Source organism: Phyllopteryx taeniolatus, chromosome 21 (assembly GCF_024500385.1).
Source record: "Phyllopteryx taeniolatus isolate TA_2022b chromosome 21, UOR_Ptae_1.2, whole genome shotgun sequence".
Classification (NCBI taxonomy): domain Eukaryota; kingdom Metazoa; phylum Chordata; class Actinopteri; order Syngnathiformes; family Syngnathidae; genus Phyllopteryx; species Phyllopteryx taeniolatus.
This window is the reverse complement of record NC_084522.1, coordinates 5,285,220-5,300,655: the sequence shown is the minus strand read 5'-3', so window position 1 is coordinate 5,300,655 and position 15,436 is coordinate 5,285,220. Positions and strand designations below refer to the sequence as shown.

General features: G+C 40.3%; 1 protein-coding gene across 21 annotated transcripts in view; it reads right to left on the bottom strand.

Annotated features, from left to right (window-relative positions):
- adgrb2 (adhesion G protein-coupled receptor B2) overlaps window positions 1-15,436 on the bottom strand; it is a 144,726-nt gene that overhangs the window by 76,876 nt on the left and 52,414 nt on the right. For 19 of the 21 annotated variants that reach the window (XR_009786161.1, XM_061760557.1, XM_061760561.1 and 16 more), the window contains 2 exons: window positions 2,962-3,042; window positions 1,552-1,740 (listed from right to left, as the gene is read on the bottom strand). Coding sequence is in view for 20 of the 21 variants with exons in the window: in XM_061760557.1 (XP_061616541.1) it covers window positions 1,552-1,740; window positions 2,962-3,042 (270 nt within the window). In the remaining variant the exon portion in view is untranslated. The remainder of the gene's footprint in view (window positions 1-1,551; window positions 1,741-2,961; window positions 3,043-15,436) is intronic. The other 2 variants (XM_061760559.1, XM_061760577.1) reach the window with 2 other exon arrangements.

The following is a 15,436-nucleotide window of genomic DNA, read 5'->3' as shown; positions in this document are numbered from 1 at the left end:
TCAAAAGTAGACAACTTCAAAGCGTGTCAATTTAGACCAGGGATTAGGATCCATCCACCTGTGAGTCTACTTGGAAGTGGAAGTGGAGTGCAATTATACAATTTTACTCTCAGCTAAAACACATTTTTTGTTGTCAACTGATGTACAGTACAAATATAAATCAGAGACAAGACATGTAATGTTGGGAGAGGGCAACATGCATTAGAAACAAAGTATGTAATAAAATTTAAACGGGCATAAAATCAACTCTACCTTCATTAACCCTATGCTTGCTCAGCTCTACAGTAGCTGTAATAATAATTACCAGTGTGTCTATTTACACAGATTCAAGGACATCTTTCGATCATGCGCTGGTTATTTCTGTACATTAAGAGAGTGTCTCACGATGGCTTCACTATCACTGAGCAGAATGTAGTAGCTCAGAAACAAAAGAAAACAAGTATTTTTGGTTTAATCTGAAGCCAAGCTGGTGCAACAAGAACAGACAGAAAGAAGTCTTGATGACCTTAAATGTGTCATATTGCCGAAGGATTGCGTGGCTTTTTTTCTCTCTCTATATAGCACAGTGACACATTCACTTTGTGATCAACAAATATGATTCAAATTATTTTCTAATCTGTCTCAATGTTGTAGTAAGAGTGGAAAACCACAACAATTGTAACTGGTAGCTAACAAAAGGGCTTTTTTTGAGTAATTCAATGAACAAATACAGTACATTGACCAAACCTGCATGATGTGCTGTGCCAGCAACTGCACCATGGTCAATTAGATCTTAAACAGTTTCTTCCCCAACTTTTAAATAAGGGAACTACTATATAAACTCCAAGTGGGAGGTTAATTGCTTTACATGGTATTTCATTTCTCTCCACAGGTTCTGCCCCAAAGAGTAAGATGAAAGACAGAACATCAGCTAAAATAAATACATAAAAATGAGTAAAATATCTAAACGCATCAATATTATTTTGAGTCATTAAAATTCAATCTGATGTGACCAATTAGATATCTTGACTGTGAATATATGGCGGCACGGTGGACGACTGCCTCAAAGTTCTGACGACCGGAGTTCAATCCCCAGCCCCGCCTGTGTGGAGTTTGCATGTTCTCCCCGTGCCTACGTGGGTTTTCTCCGGGCACTCCGGTTTCCTCCCACATCCCAAAAACATGCGTGATAGGTTAATTGACAACTATAAATTGCCCGTAGGTGTGAATGTGAGTGCGAATAGTTGTTTGTTTGTATGTGCCCTGCGATTGGCTGGCAACCAGTTCAGGGTGTACCCCACCTCCTGCCCGATGATAGCTAGGATAGGCTCCAGCACGCCCGCGACCCTTGTGAGGAGAAGCGGCTCAGAAAATGGATGGATGGATGGACTGTGACTATCAATGACCATGTCTGGCAAAGCAAAATTTTGTGGCCTCTATGTGTTCTGTATGTCCTATTCATTTTCTGATCGTGTATTATGAACGTTTACATTCGTTTACATTCTTGAAATACGTAGAAATTCAAAGACATTTTTATGAAGGTCAAGGATGAAAGGTGGCCCATGGGCATACCTGAGCTTATTATCCCTGGTTCACCGGGACAGGAAGCAGTATTGTTGCACATGCGCGTCTCTCGCAGGGCACCGCTGCACAGTGTACCGTAAGGGGACGAAACACACGAGCGCGTCCTCACTTGCCAGCCGTGTCCGCACGTCAGAGAACATACGCTCCACTGAGACCATTCCTCAGCTGCGGGGTCGCCTGCAGGTTTGAACACAGGGGCTAGCTTTTATCTCAAGGAAGGACAGTTGCTCTTGGAACAATTTCAGCACTTTAGCCAGACACAGAAGAGTCGTTCCTTTAGCTCAGAACTGTGAGGCAGACCACTCATCTACCGTCATGTTGAGAAGTGTTGTATTTGTTTATTCATTCCAACGCTACAGAAAGTAATGCAGTCATTTGTAGGGCAGACAAGGACTTATCTGCGGGAAATTGCAACAAAAACATTGTTGGAAGAAAATGTGTTTTTGGAATGAAGCGCCCATATTTGTGTGACCATCCATCCACCATCCATCAATATGATTTCACTTCAGTAAGATCTCATTTTCACAATGTTTTCTGACCAATTGGGTGCTGTTGTATGCATATGCATATCCTTAAGTACAAACACAATTACTTTTTACCATGGCTTCACTTATTTGATACAATTCTTAAAAAAAAATGTTTGTCCCATCTTGCTTCCTCCCTCGAAAGAGATGATTAAGTATTAAGTCTTCTCCACTCCTCTCGGAATTGTTTTCCAACCACCATGTTCTTTAATAGAGGCGTCATCACGTGGCAGCGGAGGAAATCAAATTAATTTCATGTCCGTTAATCGCATTACATCTTCATTAACATGCCGTGAGTCAGGGTTTAAGCTCATCTCCGATGCCTGGAGGAATGTAAGAATGGGAGCGGCAAGGAGGAACGCACAAGAGAGGACTAGACAGAGAGAGCCGGGGGTTTTCCCTGACAGAAGGGGCTTTCTCATGCACACAGTAGGAGCATTCAATATGGACGTGTGTGTGTGTGTGTGTGTGTGTGTGTGTGTGTTTGTGTGTGTGTCCATGCGCACAGTATGACTGCAAGCTCATAGGTGCAGGTCAACCTGTTCAGATATAGGTCAAACTTCCAACATGAATAATGAGAAATGTCACGTATGTAACAGCACAGCTCACGTCACATAAACACTTGACTTTTTCGTTCTTATATTTAATAGATTAGGTCATGTACAGTTAAATAATTCAATCTTTCTGTTCAACTATGGTGACATATTCGCAAATGCCAAATGGTCAACATTGGCTGGCTAATGTGGGCAAACTCTAGATCGTGAAGGTAAATACTGTAGAGATTTGAATGGAATTTTTCCAGACACTTATTATTGTAAAGACAAACTTGGGTCTTTTCTGGGTCATCTTATCTGGCTGTGAACACATCACGCACCTGTTTGTGCCTGAAACACACCTGGCTGCTCAGCTGATCTTGGTCTTTGCGTCTTCACCTTCATGTCGTCATCATATGCATCTGCAAGAAAATAAGAAATGTTCAGCTCTGTACTTCTTTTTATTTATTAACATGGTGAGTGCATGACTCAATTAAAAGCATAATCCACGGATTATAAATTAATTAGATTTTTGTCATGATACAATAGCATTTAGCTTGTTTGTAAATATATGTATGTGTGTGTGTGTGTGTGTGTGTATGTGTGTGTGTGTGTTTGTATGTGTGTGTGTGTGTGTGTGTGTGGGTGTGTGCATTTTAGATATGCAGAAATTCAATATTTTGGCTTGGAAAGCGGAATTAAAAATACTGTCAGAAATAGCAAAAAAGGAGGCCTGGGTGTCATCAAGCAGAGATCTGCTGATCCCTATACCTGGCTTTGTCAAACATTTGGTGAAACTGGATGATTGTCTTTGATTTTAAAAAGTATAGTGGAAGTGGAAAGTCAGTGCTATCTCCCTCTGCAATTCTGGGCATGAGAGAATATTTTTCATTCCTCTGCAAATTGATTTAAAAGCACACAAACGACAATTTTAGGGGAAACTTCTAAGCTACTGCGCGCAATACACATGGTATGTTTTTTTTTAATGTATGGATTAATACATTATGAAAAAAGATTGACACTCAGTTTACATTGTGATATAAATCGAGTATATGTATGTCCAGTTTGCATTTATTTGATAACCATGATCATTTTGATCACTATAGATGTTGTGTATAATTTTCATACTGTTTCAACTTTACTTATTTTTAAGGCTAACAAGATGTGAGCATACAAATGTAGGGCAGCCTTGCAGCATGTTTGTTGATGTACAAGTTTAGCGATCCATTTGAGAAAAGTTCACTTGACAAGCTTTAAGTGTAGCTACAAGCTTTGATAATGACAGCCATAAATAATATGATGCCTGCAAAGACATATTTTGATGAACTGGTTGCCATGTTAGATTCCAGTTGTGTTGTGTGTCACTGTGAGGCTCATTTGGAGAGCAAAGGATCCGAATAGCAGCTATTAGGATTTTACTAGTGTACGAACTGTCATTGTGAACCCTGTGAAGTCGATGTAGTTGTGACAGTGATTGGGTGCGGTGCATCAGACTGGCAAGGCCTCAGAAAACCTTTTTTTGTTGTTTTACTTTGATAAAAAAAATAAAGTTTTTGTAAAAGTGTTATTGGGAGTAAAAGTCATTTCATGGGAGATGATATAGAGATGGGCTTTATGACGCTTTTCAGAATAGTTCAAATATCCAAGAGCATTAATAGATTTGTTCTCAAACAAATTTCAACACTTTAGATTAAGGTTAATGCATCAAAATATCAGACGACGTGGGGACAGAGCAATAGTATCGATTTGGATGAAAAAACATGAAATTGACCATATTTGGACATAAACGGTTTTCGCCCGACTGCGATGATCCAGAATAATGCTTGAACCGACTCAGCAGCTATAGACATTGCTCAGGCAGTAACCAAAAACATTACACTGACAAACATTGTATAACATGTAGTCGGATGAAGTCACTTTCGCCGGTGAGCTTCTAAACTCAATGCAAAGAACAAAGCACAGTAGATCAGCCTTAGAGAAACAGCGTAGGGACAGTCCCCGTGCAAACATGCTTGCATACTGTAGAGCATGTATAGCGCACACAAACAGCGGTGAATAAACAAAGAAATGTTGTGTGGCGAAGCATTTTGGAATGCTCCGGATATCTTTGTTGGACTACAGTCGGGATTTAAGACAAATGTCGCAAGGAAATTCCTGTGGTAATATGGAAGAACTGCTATGTTAAGTAAAAAAAACAACAACAAAAAAACAAAGAAGTGGCATGTCATTGTTTGCTGTGGACTTCTGTCATTTGTTCCAGTGCAGTGTAATGTTATGGAAGTAAACTTTCCTGACCACCAACAATCACAGACAATTTTCTCAGCCATACATTCATTCTGAGTTTATAGCTCTCGGGTGCTGTCCATTTATTCCAGAATCCATCTGGGACGCTCCAAACTGATAGAAGCACACTGTAATGGACATTTTATAAGCTACTGGACAGATAGACCCACTCCACTCTTGCTTACTACTCTCCCTCACTCCTTGCTGGCTCCAAAGCAGATATGAGAAGAGAAGTTGAATTAGATTGGTGCAGGACAGCGTCTCCCGGCTACGAGGACCTCAAGGTCGTTTGTGTGCTTTCAAAATGGTTTCAGAATCGAGTTTTCTCAACCCCAAGGGCTGCCAGTGTATTTTTCTCGCCTCCCTTTGGCGCATACACAATCACATATACAGTATACACAATGATCCTCACCAACCCTGCGATACTTCCTGAAGCCAAATTGCTTTTGTTTCATTTTGCCTCCATTTCTTAGTTACCCTATCTCCACCTGTTTGGCTTTCTCTTATGAGATCTTTTTAAATGTTTCCAACTCTTTTTCTGCCTGGTATCTCACTCTGCCATACAACCTTTTTTTTTTTAAAAGCCCTTTCACTATATATTTAAAAAGCAGATGAGAATGTTGAGGAACAGCAAATGCCAAGCATCGGTAAAGCACATCTGGTCTAAAAATACCACATCCATTAGGATATGTACAGTAAAAGTTGCTATAGCATATTCTATGTTTCTTGTACAAAGTCACATTTGCATCAACACACGTGATCCTGCATATTATCCATTATAATTACACCATCTCAGAACTTTGTCATGTTGCAAATGAATCCTGTTGTTCATTTACCACGTTTTAACCATTTATTGACACCAGCCACGTTGGTTAGGGTGTTCAGTCATTATAAGAAGGATTTGAAACGGATGGTTTTGAAATAAACATAATATGGACATACACAAAAATATTGTGTACACATTTAGATGTCCTTTGCATTATCTTTCCATTGTACTGTGATTAAATACTTAAAATGCAAGAAGAGGTCACAACCATGAAAGAAATTCATAGAAGGCTGAAAATCTTCTCAGAAGAGATTTCAAGCTTCCAGCTGAATTGGATGAAAACAGGACCCCGACTGAATCTTTAAACGGACACCTACCAGGCTCAGCTTTCAGAATGTTCTCCCGTGCTTCTGTCCCGGCAGCGCGGTCGGCAAGAACACCACCCCGTAAATCAGCCCGATTGTGAGGACTTTCACCCGACAAGAGCGATTTGGTGAATAAATGCCGGAGAAACACAAAAAACTACAAAAAAGATAGTTTCTGCTCTCGCTTGCCTCTGCAGGATGGTGTTGCCCGAGCAACATAATCATCTTGACGCTTGTAAGCAATTTAAGAGATGCGAGTGACAGGGGATCTCGGAGGGATGTTTGGGAAGGGATTATACTGTAAATCAGTGCCCAGTGAGCTGCTAGATGTGTCCGAGAGGAAGGTGAGCAGATTCAGTCGACAGTTGGTCTCTGCTGGTGAGAGGAAGCTGCAGTGCTGACATTTATCTTTTTCTCCTTTGTTTGCTACTTGTTCATGTTTAGTTGCCCCTCATCTTGTTAAAGTGTGTAATTTCTAACATTCTTCAAGCCCAATCTGATGCACAAACATGAGTAGCAGCAAAATGTTTTCCCTGCATGCTGCTTGACTGTGTGTTTCAGTGGTTCATCTCCTGAAGTCATGTTGTTGTAATTTCGGTAACGTATACTCATTCATGCGTGACGGAGTTTCGGTATTCAATGAACGGAAGCAGCCTATCCTGTCAGGACACTAAAATTAATTCATGATACAATTCATTCACAAACAGAAACTGATTGCTTTTACATGGCTATTTAGCTCACAGGCCAAAGCACTAGGTTTTCAATTCATATCACAGAAGCGCAACAGGAGGCTGTGGAGTCCACATATTTTGGTTCAGCACCTGGTAGAAATGTGTGGAAAACAATCTTATACAACACTAATTGTTGTTATCAGACACTATTGAGAGACGACAAATACTGTATCCACACATGCATTTAACCTTATTCAAGTCAAAATTAGGGTCGGAAGACTGAGGGCTAATATTTTGAGGTAATCATTTCAGCACTCATGGACATGCACCAAAGCATGAAAACCCAGAAAGTACATCACTTCTCGCCTAGTTCAGTTTAGTAAATATTAAATAAACATAAACATAAATATAAACAGAATACAATGATTTGCAAATCATGTTCAACCTATATTTAATTTAATACACTACAAAGACAAGATACTTAATGTTCAAACTGATAAACTTTGTTTTTAGCAAATAATCATTAACTTAGAATTTTATGGCTGCAACACGTTCCAAAAAAAAACTGGGACAGGTGGCAAAAAAGACTGAGAAAGTTGAGGAATGCTCATCAAACACCTGTTTGGAACATCCCACAGTTGAACAGGCTTATTGGGAACAGGTGGGTGCAATGATTGGGTATAATAGGAGCTTCCCTGAATCCGTACTGTTATGGACGCAAAGTTCAAAAGCCAGCATCTGTGATGGTATGGGGCTGTGTTAGTGCCAATGGCATGGGTAACTTACACATCTGTGAAGGCACCATTAATGCTGAAAGGTACATACAGGTTTTGGAGAAACATGCTGCCATCCAAGCAACGTCTTTTTCATGGACGCCCCTGCTTATTTCAGCAAGACAATGCCAAACCACATTCTGCATGTTACAACAGCATGGCTTCGTAGTAAAAGAGTGCGGGTACTAGACTGGCCTGCCTGCAGTCCAAACCTGTCTCCCATTGAAAATGTGTGGTGCATTATGAAGCGTAAAATATGACAACAGAGACCCCGGACTGTCGAGCAAGAATGGGAAAGAATTCCACCTACAAAGCTTCAACAATTAGTGTCCTCAGTTCCCAAACGTTTATTGAATGTTTTTAAAAGAAAAGGTGATGTAACACAGTGGTAAACATGACCCTGTCCCAGCTTTTTTGGAACGTGTTGCAGCCATAAAATTCTAAGTTAACGACTATTTGTTAAAAACAATAAAGTTTATCAGTTTGATCATTAAATATCTTGTCTTTGTAGTGTATTCAATTAAATATAGGTTGAACATGATTTGCAAATCATTGTATTCTGTTTTTATTTATGTTTAACACAATGTCCCAACTTCATTGGAATTGGGGTTGTACATTGATGGCTCTACTTGCAGTCCTTTTTTATGAAAATCTTTATTTTTAAGAACAGATTTTTACATATTCCTATTCATGCCACAAGAATTTAGGCCGGGCAACATTGTTCATTACAGGGCTACATCTTCTCCACAACTGACTAGTAAAGTCAAAGGCCCCTTAAGTAAAATTTCTTCACTTTTCCATAGTGTGCAGTAGTCCACACGCAGCAAATGAACACACTTAAATAGCCCAAGGTGAGAACAATCTCGCTCTTTACAAGGCTTAAGAAGCTGTCAGGCCTGCATCACTTTAGATGAACCATGTCGGTACTCGCTTTTCGCTTCTACTACCCTGCAACAAAAGTGTCCCAGGTAATTTGGTCCAAGAAGAAAACATGTTGAACATGCACCTCAGTAAATTGGAGTGAGCATTCAGTCCAACGAGGCTAATTGTAAGAGTGGTCATGCAGCAAGAAGGGAGACTTAATTCAAGGATGGAGTTCAACCGGTATGATCAGAGTGGCGCATCTTCCCCAGGGAAAAATGCTTCCTAATACGTATCAGCTTGAGAGATGCTGTGGGAATTGTAACACTCCTGATTTTCAGGACAACACGATTCAGTAGTTTATGGGAGTGCACATGGATTTGTGGGCATCAAACATGTCACCAAGCAAGATGATGCCTTAGTTGCATTATTTTCTTTGGGAAAGCTTAATGGCTTAGTTGTATTCCTGCTGGGGGTCATTGCTGACTGTGATGCACCACAGAAATGTTTTAATGTAACTTACTAGTACAACTGAAGCACATTGTGACTGAAAGGAGGTGAAAAAAATCATTGCTTCCACATTGAGGTAGGAGTTTTTTTTTTTTTTTTCATTTCTAGATACAAGTGCTTATAAACATGCATTGCTGTACTGCAGAGATACAGATTTACTTTTGTATGGTGTGGTATACACTTTAAGGCACCTATATTGCAGATAGGAACAGCGGCAGATAAACCGAATTGCCCTGTCAATCATCGACTTCTCAGTCCTGCAGAACATGCCACACATCCACTCAGGCCATCTCCGCTAATGGCTTTTCGAAAAATCATGAAAGATTACTCACACGCCGGAGAGTGCGCTCCAACTCAACAAGGCTTCGAACCTGACACACTTAGACCGACACCGCTGCAAACCTAGAACTACTGTAGTGCATCCGGAATGTCTTCAGTGCGTTTACTTTTTCCACATGTTGTTAGGTTACAGCCTTTTTTTCCAAAATGGATGTAATTCACATTTCTCTGAAAGTTCTACAAAACAACACCCTGTAGTGCAACCTGCAAAAATGTTTATTCAAAAAAAAAAAAAAAATCTCTTGTCATGTGCATCCTGTTTCCACGGATCATCCTTACACATTCACTGCCATTGACGGCTTTAGAAGTCAGATATCGATGTTAACTGGGAAGGTTGGCAGTGAATGAGTGAAAATGTTTCTGCAGCTTGATTGGAGTCTACCTGCAGTGAATTGAATGGATTGGACACACCTAATATAGGATCACATCGTTTACGGCGCGGGTCAGAGCAGAAACCAAGCATCAAGTCAAAGGAATTGTCTGCAGACCTTCAAGACAGGATTGACTCGAGGCACAGATCTGGGGAAGGGTACAGAAAAGGTTCTGCTGCATGTGGCATCAAACTCAAAAAAGTTTGAGGCTGTAATTCCTGCCAAAGATACATCAACAAAGTATTGAGCAAAGACTGTGAATACTTAGGTACTTTAATTGCATCATGGCATATGTTATTATCGGGTATTGTGTTTGTAACGCTGAGGGTAAAGAAAGTTTTGTAATGAGGCTGTAACAGTGGAACGTTGTTATCATTCGTTATTTACGAATTAGTGATTTGAATCATATGGGTTTGTGGTTTTTTTGGATGGGGTCAACCTATATTTCAGGACAGATGTTATACCTAAAATAATTGCCTAACTGATCACAGAACACAATTCCAGTCGAATTTTTCAAATGGTGCTCAGTACCAAAGACACACAAATCAACACAAGCTGCATAGCAGCACGTATAATATCGTATATTCAGCTCGACTGCTGGTTGCTGTTCTCTGCTGGATCATGACGTGGAATGAGTAATAGAATGAAAAGCAAGATTAGCCGCAAGATGGACAAAGTCATGCTTTGAGGGCCTCCCTTCAGTCCACAGGGGAACAATCCCCTGAGGCTGTATGTTGGTAACTTGAGTGCATAACTGTTTCCTTTGAGCATATTGTAAAAACCCACAAGCGCTTCATGATCGTCCAACTAATAAATGCACCGAAGGCAAAGACTGTATAGAGCTTAAATATTTTAGTCCAAAAGTGTATTGAAATTGTATTAAACAATGCTTGACAGTAAAAGAAAACAGAGAACCATACTCTGCAATCCAAATATGGCACTTCACAGATTTTGATTAGTACCGTTATCTTTGACAGTTTGACGAAATTACAGTGTCAGTTTAAATCTGCACCAGGGGGTTTGGACTCTCACAGTTTCAACCCTTTGGGCTGTTTGAGCATCATCGCACCTATCACTGCGGTAATGACCCCTTAAGCCCCGAATGCTGATAAAAGACTGGACAGCTGCCTGCGTAAACTATGGCAAACGAGTGTATTGCTTTTACACATCATCAGATACAACAGCTGTGTGCATGCAAGTGCTGCTCTTTTGTATCTATGAGGGCATCGTGAGTGTGTAAGAGTCCATCTGTGTGCGTGTGAGTGCCAAGGGAGAGGTTAATGAGGACTACTGGGGCTTGTTTAAGCTACCAGGGTTCACTTGCTGAGAAGTGTGCCTGGGCTCCAACCCCTCCGCTCTTCCGTAGGCAAAAAAACAAAATAAAACAAAACAAAACAAAACCTCATGGTCAGATCCAGTGGCTCCCAAGTCTTATCATTTCCACCGAACATCACCTCGGGGCTTAAAATCCAACCTGACCCTTTGGCCCCAGCAGCCCGAAGAATGAGGTGGATGAGACTAACCCCTGGCTCTATAATGCTAGCTGACATTTTCATTTACTAAGATTGTTGTACTATTCTACAGCTACAACTTTTAGATTTTTAGACGACTGCTATCATGGATGATAGAATAGTTTCCGCAATTCTCATCAAACATGTATCACTTTACAGTATCTTTAAGCAGGAAGAAAAACACTGCGCAGCACCTGATTGGCATCCTGCTGCCCCTTTCATCAATGTGTCTGTGGACAATTTAAAGTTCTTTGACAACCGTAGCTACACAACTGCAGTCCATTTATAATTTGATTGCTATTGCCATCAGTCAAGGCCGTGAAGTCTCTGCCGTCGTCTCGGTAACGTGCTTGTTCGCAAAGACAATGCAGTTCAGGTGCATGGACATGAGCAGACAAGAAAACATCTTGCACGCACAGGAACCTCATCACTTCACATTGATTTCCCGCTGGCCGACCAACTGCTTAGCCATCTTCCGGTGACAGTTTGACCCATGAGCCCTGTTAGATGTTCACTCTTACGCAGTGACACACATACACACACGCACACACACACACGTTTATATATAGGGAGCTATCCTGAAACTGGCAGGGAACTCCCTAAAGCATTTATTGACTGCAGAGAGAAAGTGGCTATTAATCCATCAAAGGCTTAAATGCCTGTCACGCTGTACTTGTGGTATTAGAACACGCATGCTAATTGAGAACATCTATGTTTTTTCATTTAAAAAGAAATATATAAACCAGCAGTTATATGCACTTAAGTTTGCTTTGACCGAAGACCAACATACAAAAAAACACTCCAACAAGAATGCTTAATTAATACTCAGGAGAAAATCAGAACATGTCAAAGGTCCGCTCCCTGCAAAATCCTTCTGAACACAAGACGTGGCTGTCTAACCTTCCATTAGAGCAAATTACCGTCACGCTGCGATGTCTGCTATTGCAACATCCCAGAGGCGAACCTCTCAGCGTGGCAGAGCAACACAATAATGGAAGGAGCCAGAGAAAGACAGTGGGAATGACAAACTGGGGAAAAAAACATATTTGCCCTCATGCCTCAAGTCCATCAATTAAATACTTTCTTCTGCAACCCACACGCCCCTTTCGTCTTAGTGACAGAGTAATGACTTGTCCTATTTGTTGATTGTTAAAATTGCATGCTGCTGGAACAAGAAGGTGCCATGAGGTCATTGAAGGAAACGGAGAGAAAATAAAATCTGTCTTATGTCATTGTTTTTCTCTGTCAAGACCATCAATTTAGAGGACTTTTCTGGAGCTTTGTTATTGTCAAGTCTGTGTTAGAAGCCATTGTCCTCTGACCACAGAACCACACACACCGACAAGAACCATGTGTATTCACTCAAATCAAATTATGATTGCTGTTTTTTAAATTATTATTTTCTTATTTGATGTTCTTATTTTCTCTAATGCAGAGGAAATTTGCATTAGTGTAATCTCTTCCTTTGTGTGTTAGTATGTGTCTGCTGCGGACGCCTTTGCTGTGTCCTTTGTGAATGATGGCTTTGCTCAAGTGCTGTGAGAGAAACATTGGTTTGCTACGTCTTTGATTCATTGCTTGTGTGAGGGGAATTTGCATAGCAGGCAGACTCCAGGCAGATCTGGGCTCTCGTTAGCCGGGTGGCTGGATACTTCATCATTATCATCAGGCTCGCCCTTCACTTGCAGCAATTCTGCCCTTGCTAGTAATCTTAGAGGATTTGCAGAAGAAGAAACAACAATGATCTTGAACATATCAAAACAATAATGTGAAAGCAAAGATTATTATTCAACCTGATCTCGTCAAGAATTTAGATGGAAATGTTATAAAAAGTAAAGCATACATCGTTAAAACAACATTAGCTGTTTTAATGATGTATTTTCCCAGCAACTCATCTGCCACTGTAGAGTCTTTCATTTGGTCGTGTACCCACGGGGACCACAAAAAGGCCATTTGAGGGTGGGTTTGTTTGAAGTACTGGGGTCAGCAGCAACAACTGAAACAAGCGTTTTCTGTAAATGGCAATGAGGCTGTCACATCTCTGTGGAGAAATTTTGGCCTCTCTTTCTTGAACAATTGTTATAATTCAGCAACACTGGAGGGTTTTCGTGCATGAATGACCTTTTTGAGGTCATGCCACAGCATTTCAATTGGATTCAAATCCGGACTTTGACAAGGCCACCCCAAAACCTTAATTTAATTTTATTTATTTATTATTATTATTTTTAAAGCCATTCAGAAGTTGACTTGCTGGTTTGTTTTGAATCATTGCCCTGCTACAGAACCCAAGTGCAATTCAGCTTGAGGAAATGAATTGATGGCCAAACATTCTCCTTCTGGATTTTCTGGTAAAGAGCAGAATTCATGATTCGATCGATCACAGCAAGTCGTCCAGGTCCTGAATTAACAAGCAGCCCCCAGACCATCACATTACCACCACCATTTTTGACTGTTGGTATGATGTTCTTTTTCTGAAATGCTGTATTACATTTACGTTAGATGTAACAAGACACACATCCTTCCAAAAAGTTCAACTTTTGTCGTGTCAGTCCATGAAATATTCTCCCAAAAGTCTTGGGAGTCATTCAGATGTTATTTTGTTGTTGTTGTTGTTGCAAAGGTAATTTGAGCCTTTAGGTTCTTTTTGGCCAGCAGGGGTTTTCGTCTTGGAACTCAGCTATGGATGCTATTTTTGCCCAGTCTCCTCCTTATTGTTTATTCATGAACATTGACATTAACTGAAGTAAGGGATGCCTGCAGTTTTTTAAATCCTTTGTGACCTCATGGATGAGTCGTCACGGTGGTCTTCAGGTCATTTTTGTAGGTCGGCCACTCCTGGAATGGTTCACGACTGTTCCATGCTTTCTCCATTTGTGGCTAATGGCTCTCACTGTGGTTCGCAGGGGTCTTAAAGATTTATAAATGGCTTTGTTACCCTTTTCAAACTAATGTCAATTACTTAATTTCTAGTCTGTTCTTTAATTTCTTTGGCTCATGGCATTGTGTTGCAGCTTTTTGAGGTCTGTTGGCCGACATTCATTTACTCAGACAGGTTTTATTTACAGTAAGTGATTTCCTGATTGAACAGGTCTGGAGGCAGTCAGACTTCGGTGTGGTCAGTGAAAATGAATTCAGCTTTCCGAAAAATGTGATAAGCCACAATTAATTCATGATTTAACAAGGGGACTAATCACTGTACTTACTCGGAAGCTCTGAATAGTCATTTTTTCCTTAATAAATAAGATCACCATTTAAAAACCTTTGTCTGATATTTACATTTGTGTGATTATTTTAAACATTAAAAAGGAAACTATGCAAAAACAAAAGAAAAGTAAGAATTTGAGAAGGGGACAAATACGTTTTCATGGCAAATATACAGTATCTCTGCACGAGTCAACATCGCAGTGCTCCCACTAGCTACATACATAGAAAGCCACAAAATAGAAGGTCCAGCTGTAGCACATTGAAAAAACACATAATGAAACAACTGCTTAATTTGGTATGGGAGAAAAAAACCGTTTAAGTAATCCCAGAAATGTCAGTACATTTTCCACTTACAAAATCATCCTGAATTCATTTCAAATTTCTCTCACCGAGAGATATTTCAGGATTCACATGCACTGCTTTCACAGGTACATACATAGGTTTTCATTCTTTGGCTCTCTCTCTCCTCTCCTCTCTCTCTCTCTCTCTCTCTCGCTCTCTCTCTCTCCCACTATTTTTCTCCATCTCTACTTCTGACAGGCTTGCTGCAGTGCTTTCAGGGACTGTGCTTGTATTAGAGGACATGCTGACGAGTGTCGATCGATACTGACTCCCACACCTCAGCATTCGTCTGGGAGCTGTGTGTTTGTGTGAGTGAGAGAGTGAGATTTTGTATATGTTGTGTGAATGCTATAATTTTCGTGAGTGAACTTGTTGAATAATGTCAAGATATCTGACACAGGCTGTTGCTGTTGTTGGGGCTTGACCTGTTGATGCATAAAAATGTATACAGGCTCTATCAACGTTTGGTTAGAAAGATAACTAAATGCAGTACATATGGCTGTTTACAACCACAATGTATTCCAAGAGACATCTGGATTTTAACACACAAGATGTTGCTCTTTCCGATTGAGAGGCTGATGAATTTGGGTTAATCCAGCCATCATTAGTCAATGATACTTGGTATAGGGTTGCACTATTGTGGGTTTCAAACCAGAAAACTATCCAAGGGAATTTACGGAAATTAACTTTTTCATGAATGAGATTTCACTTGTTTAGCACTTTTCTAAATTCAAAGTAATGAAATAGTCTCTTCATTCACCTACTGATGACACACCATCAGAAACAAAACAAAGGGGGTTCAGTGTCTTCCTCAAAGGGA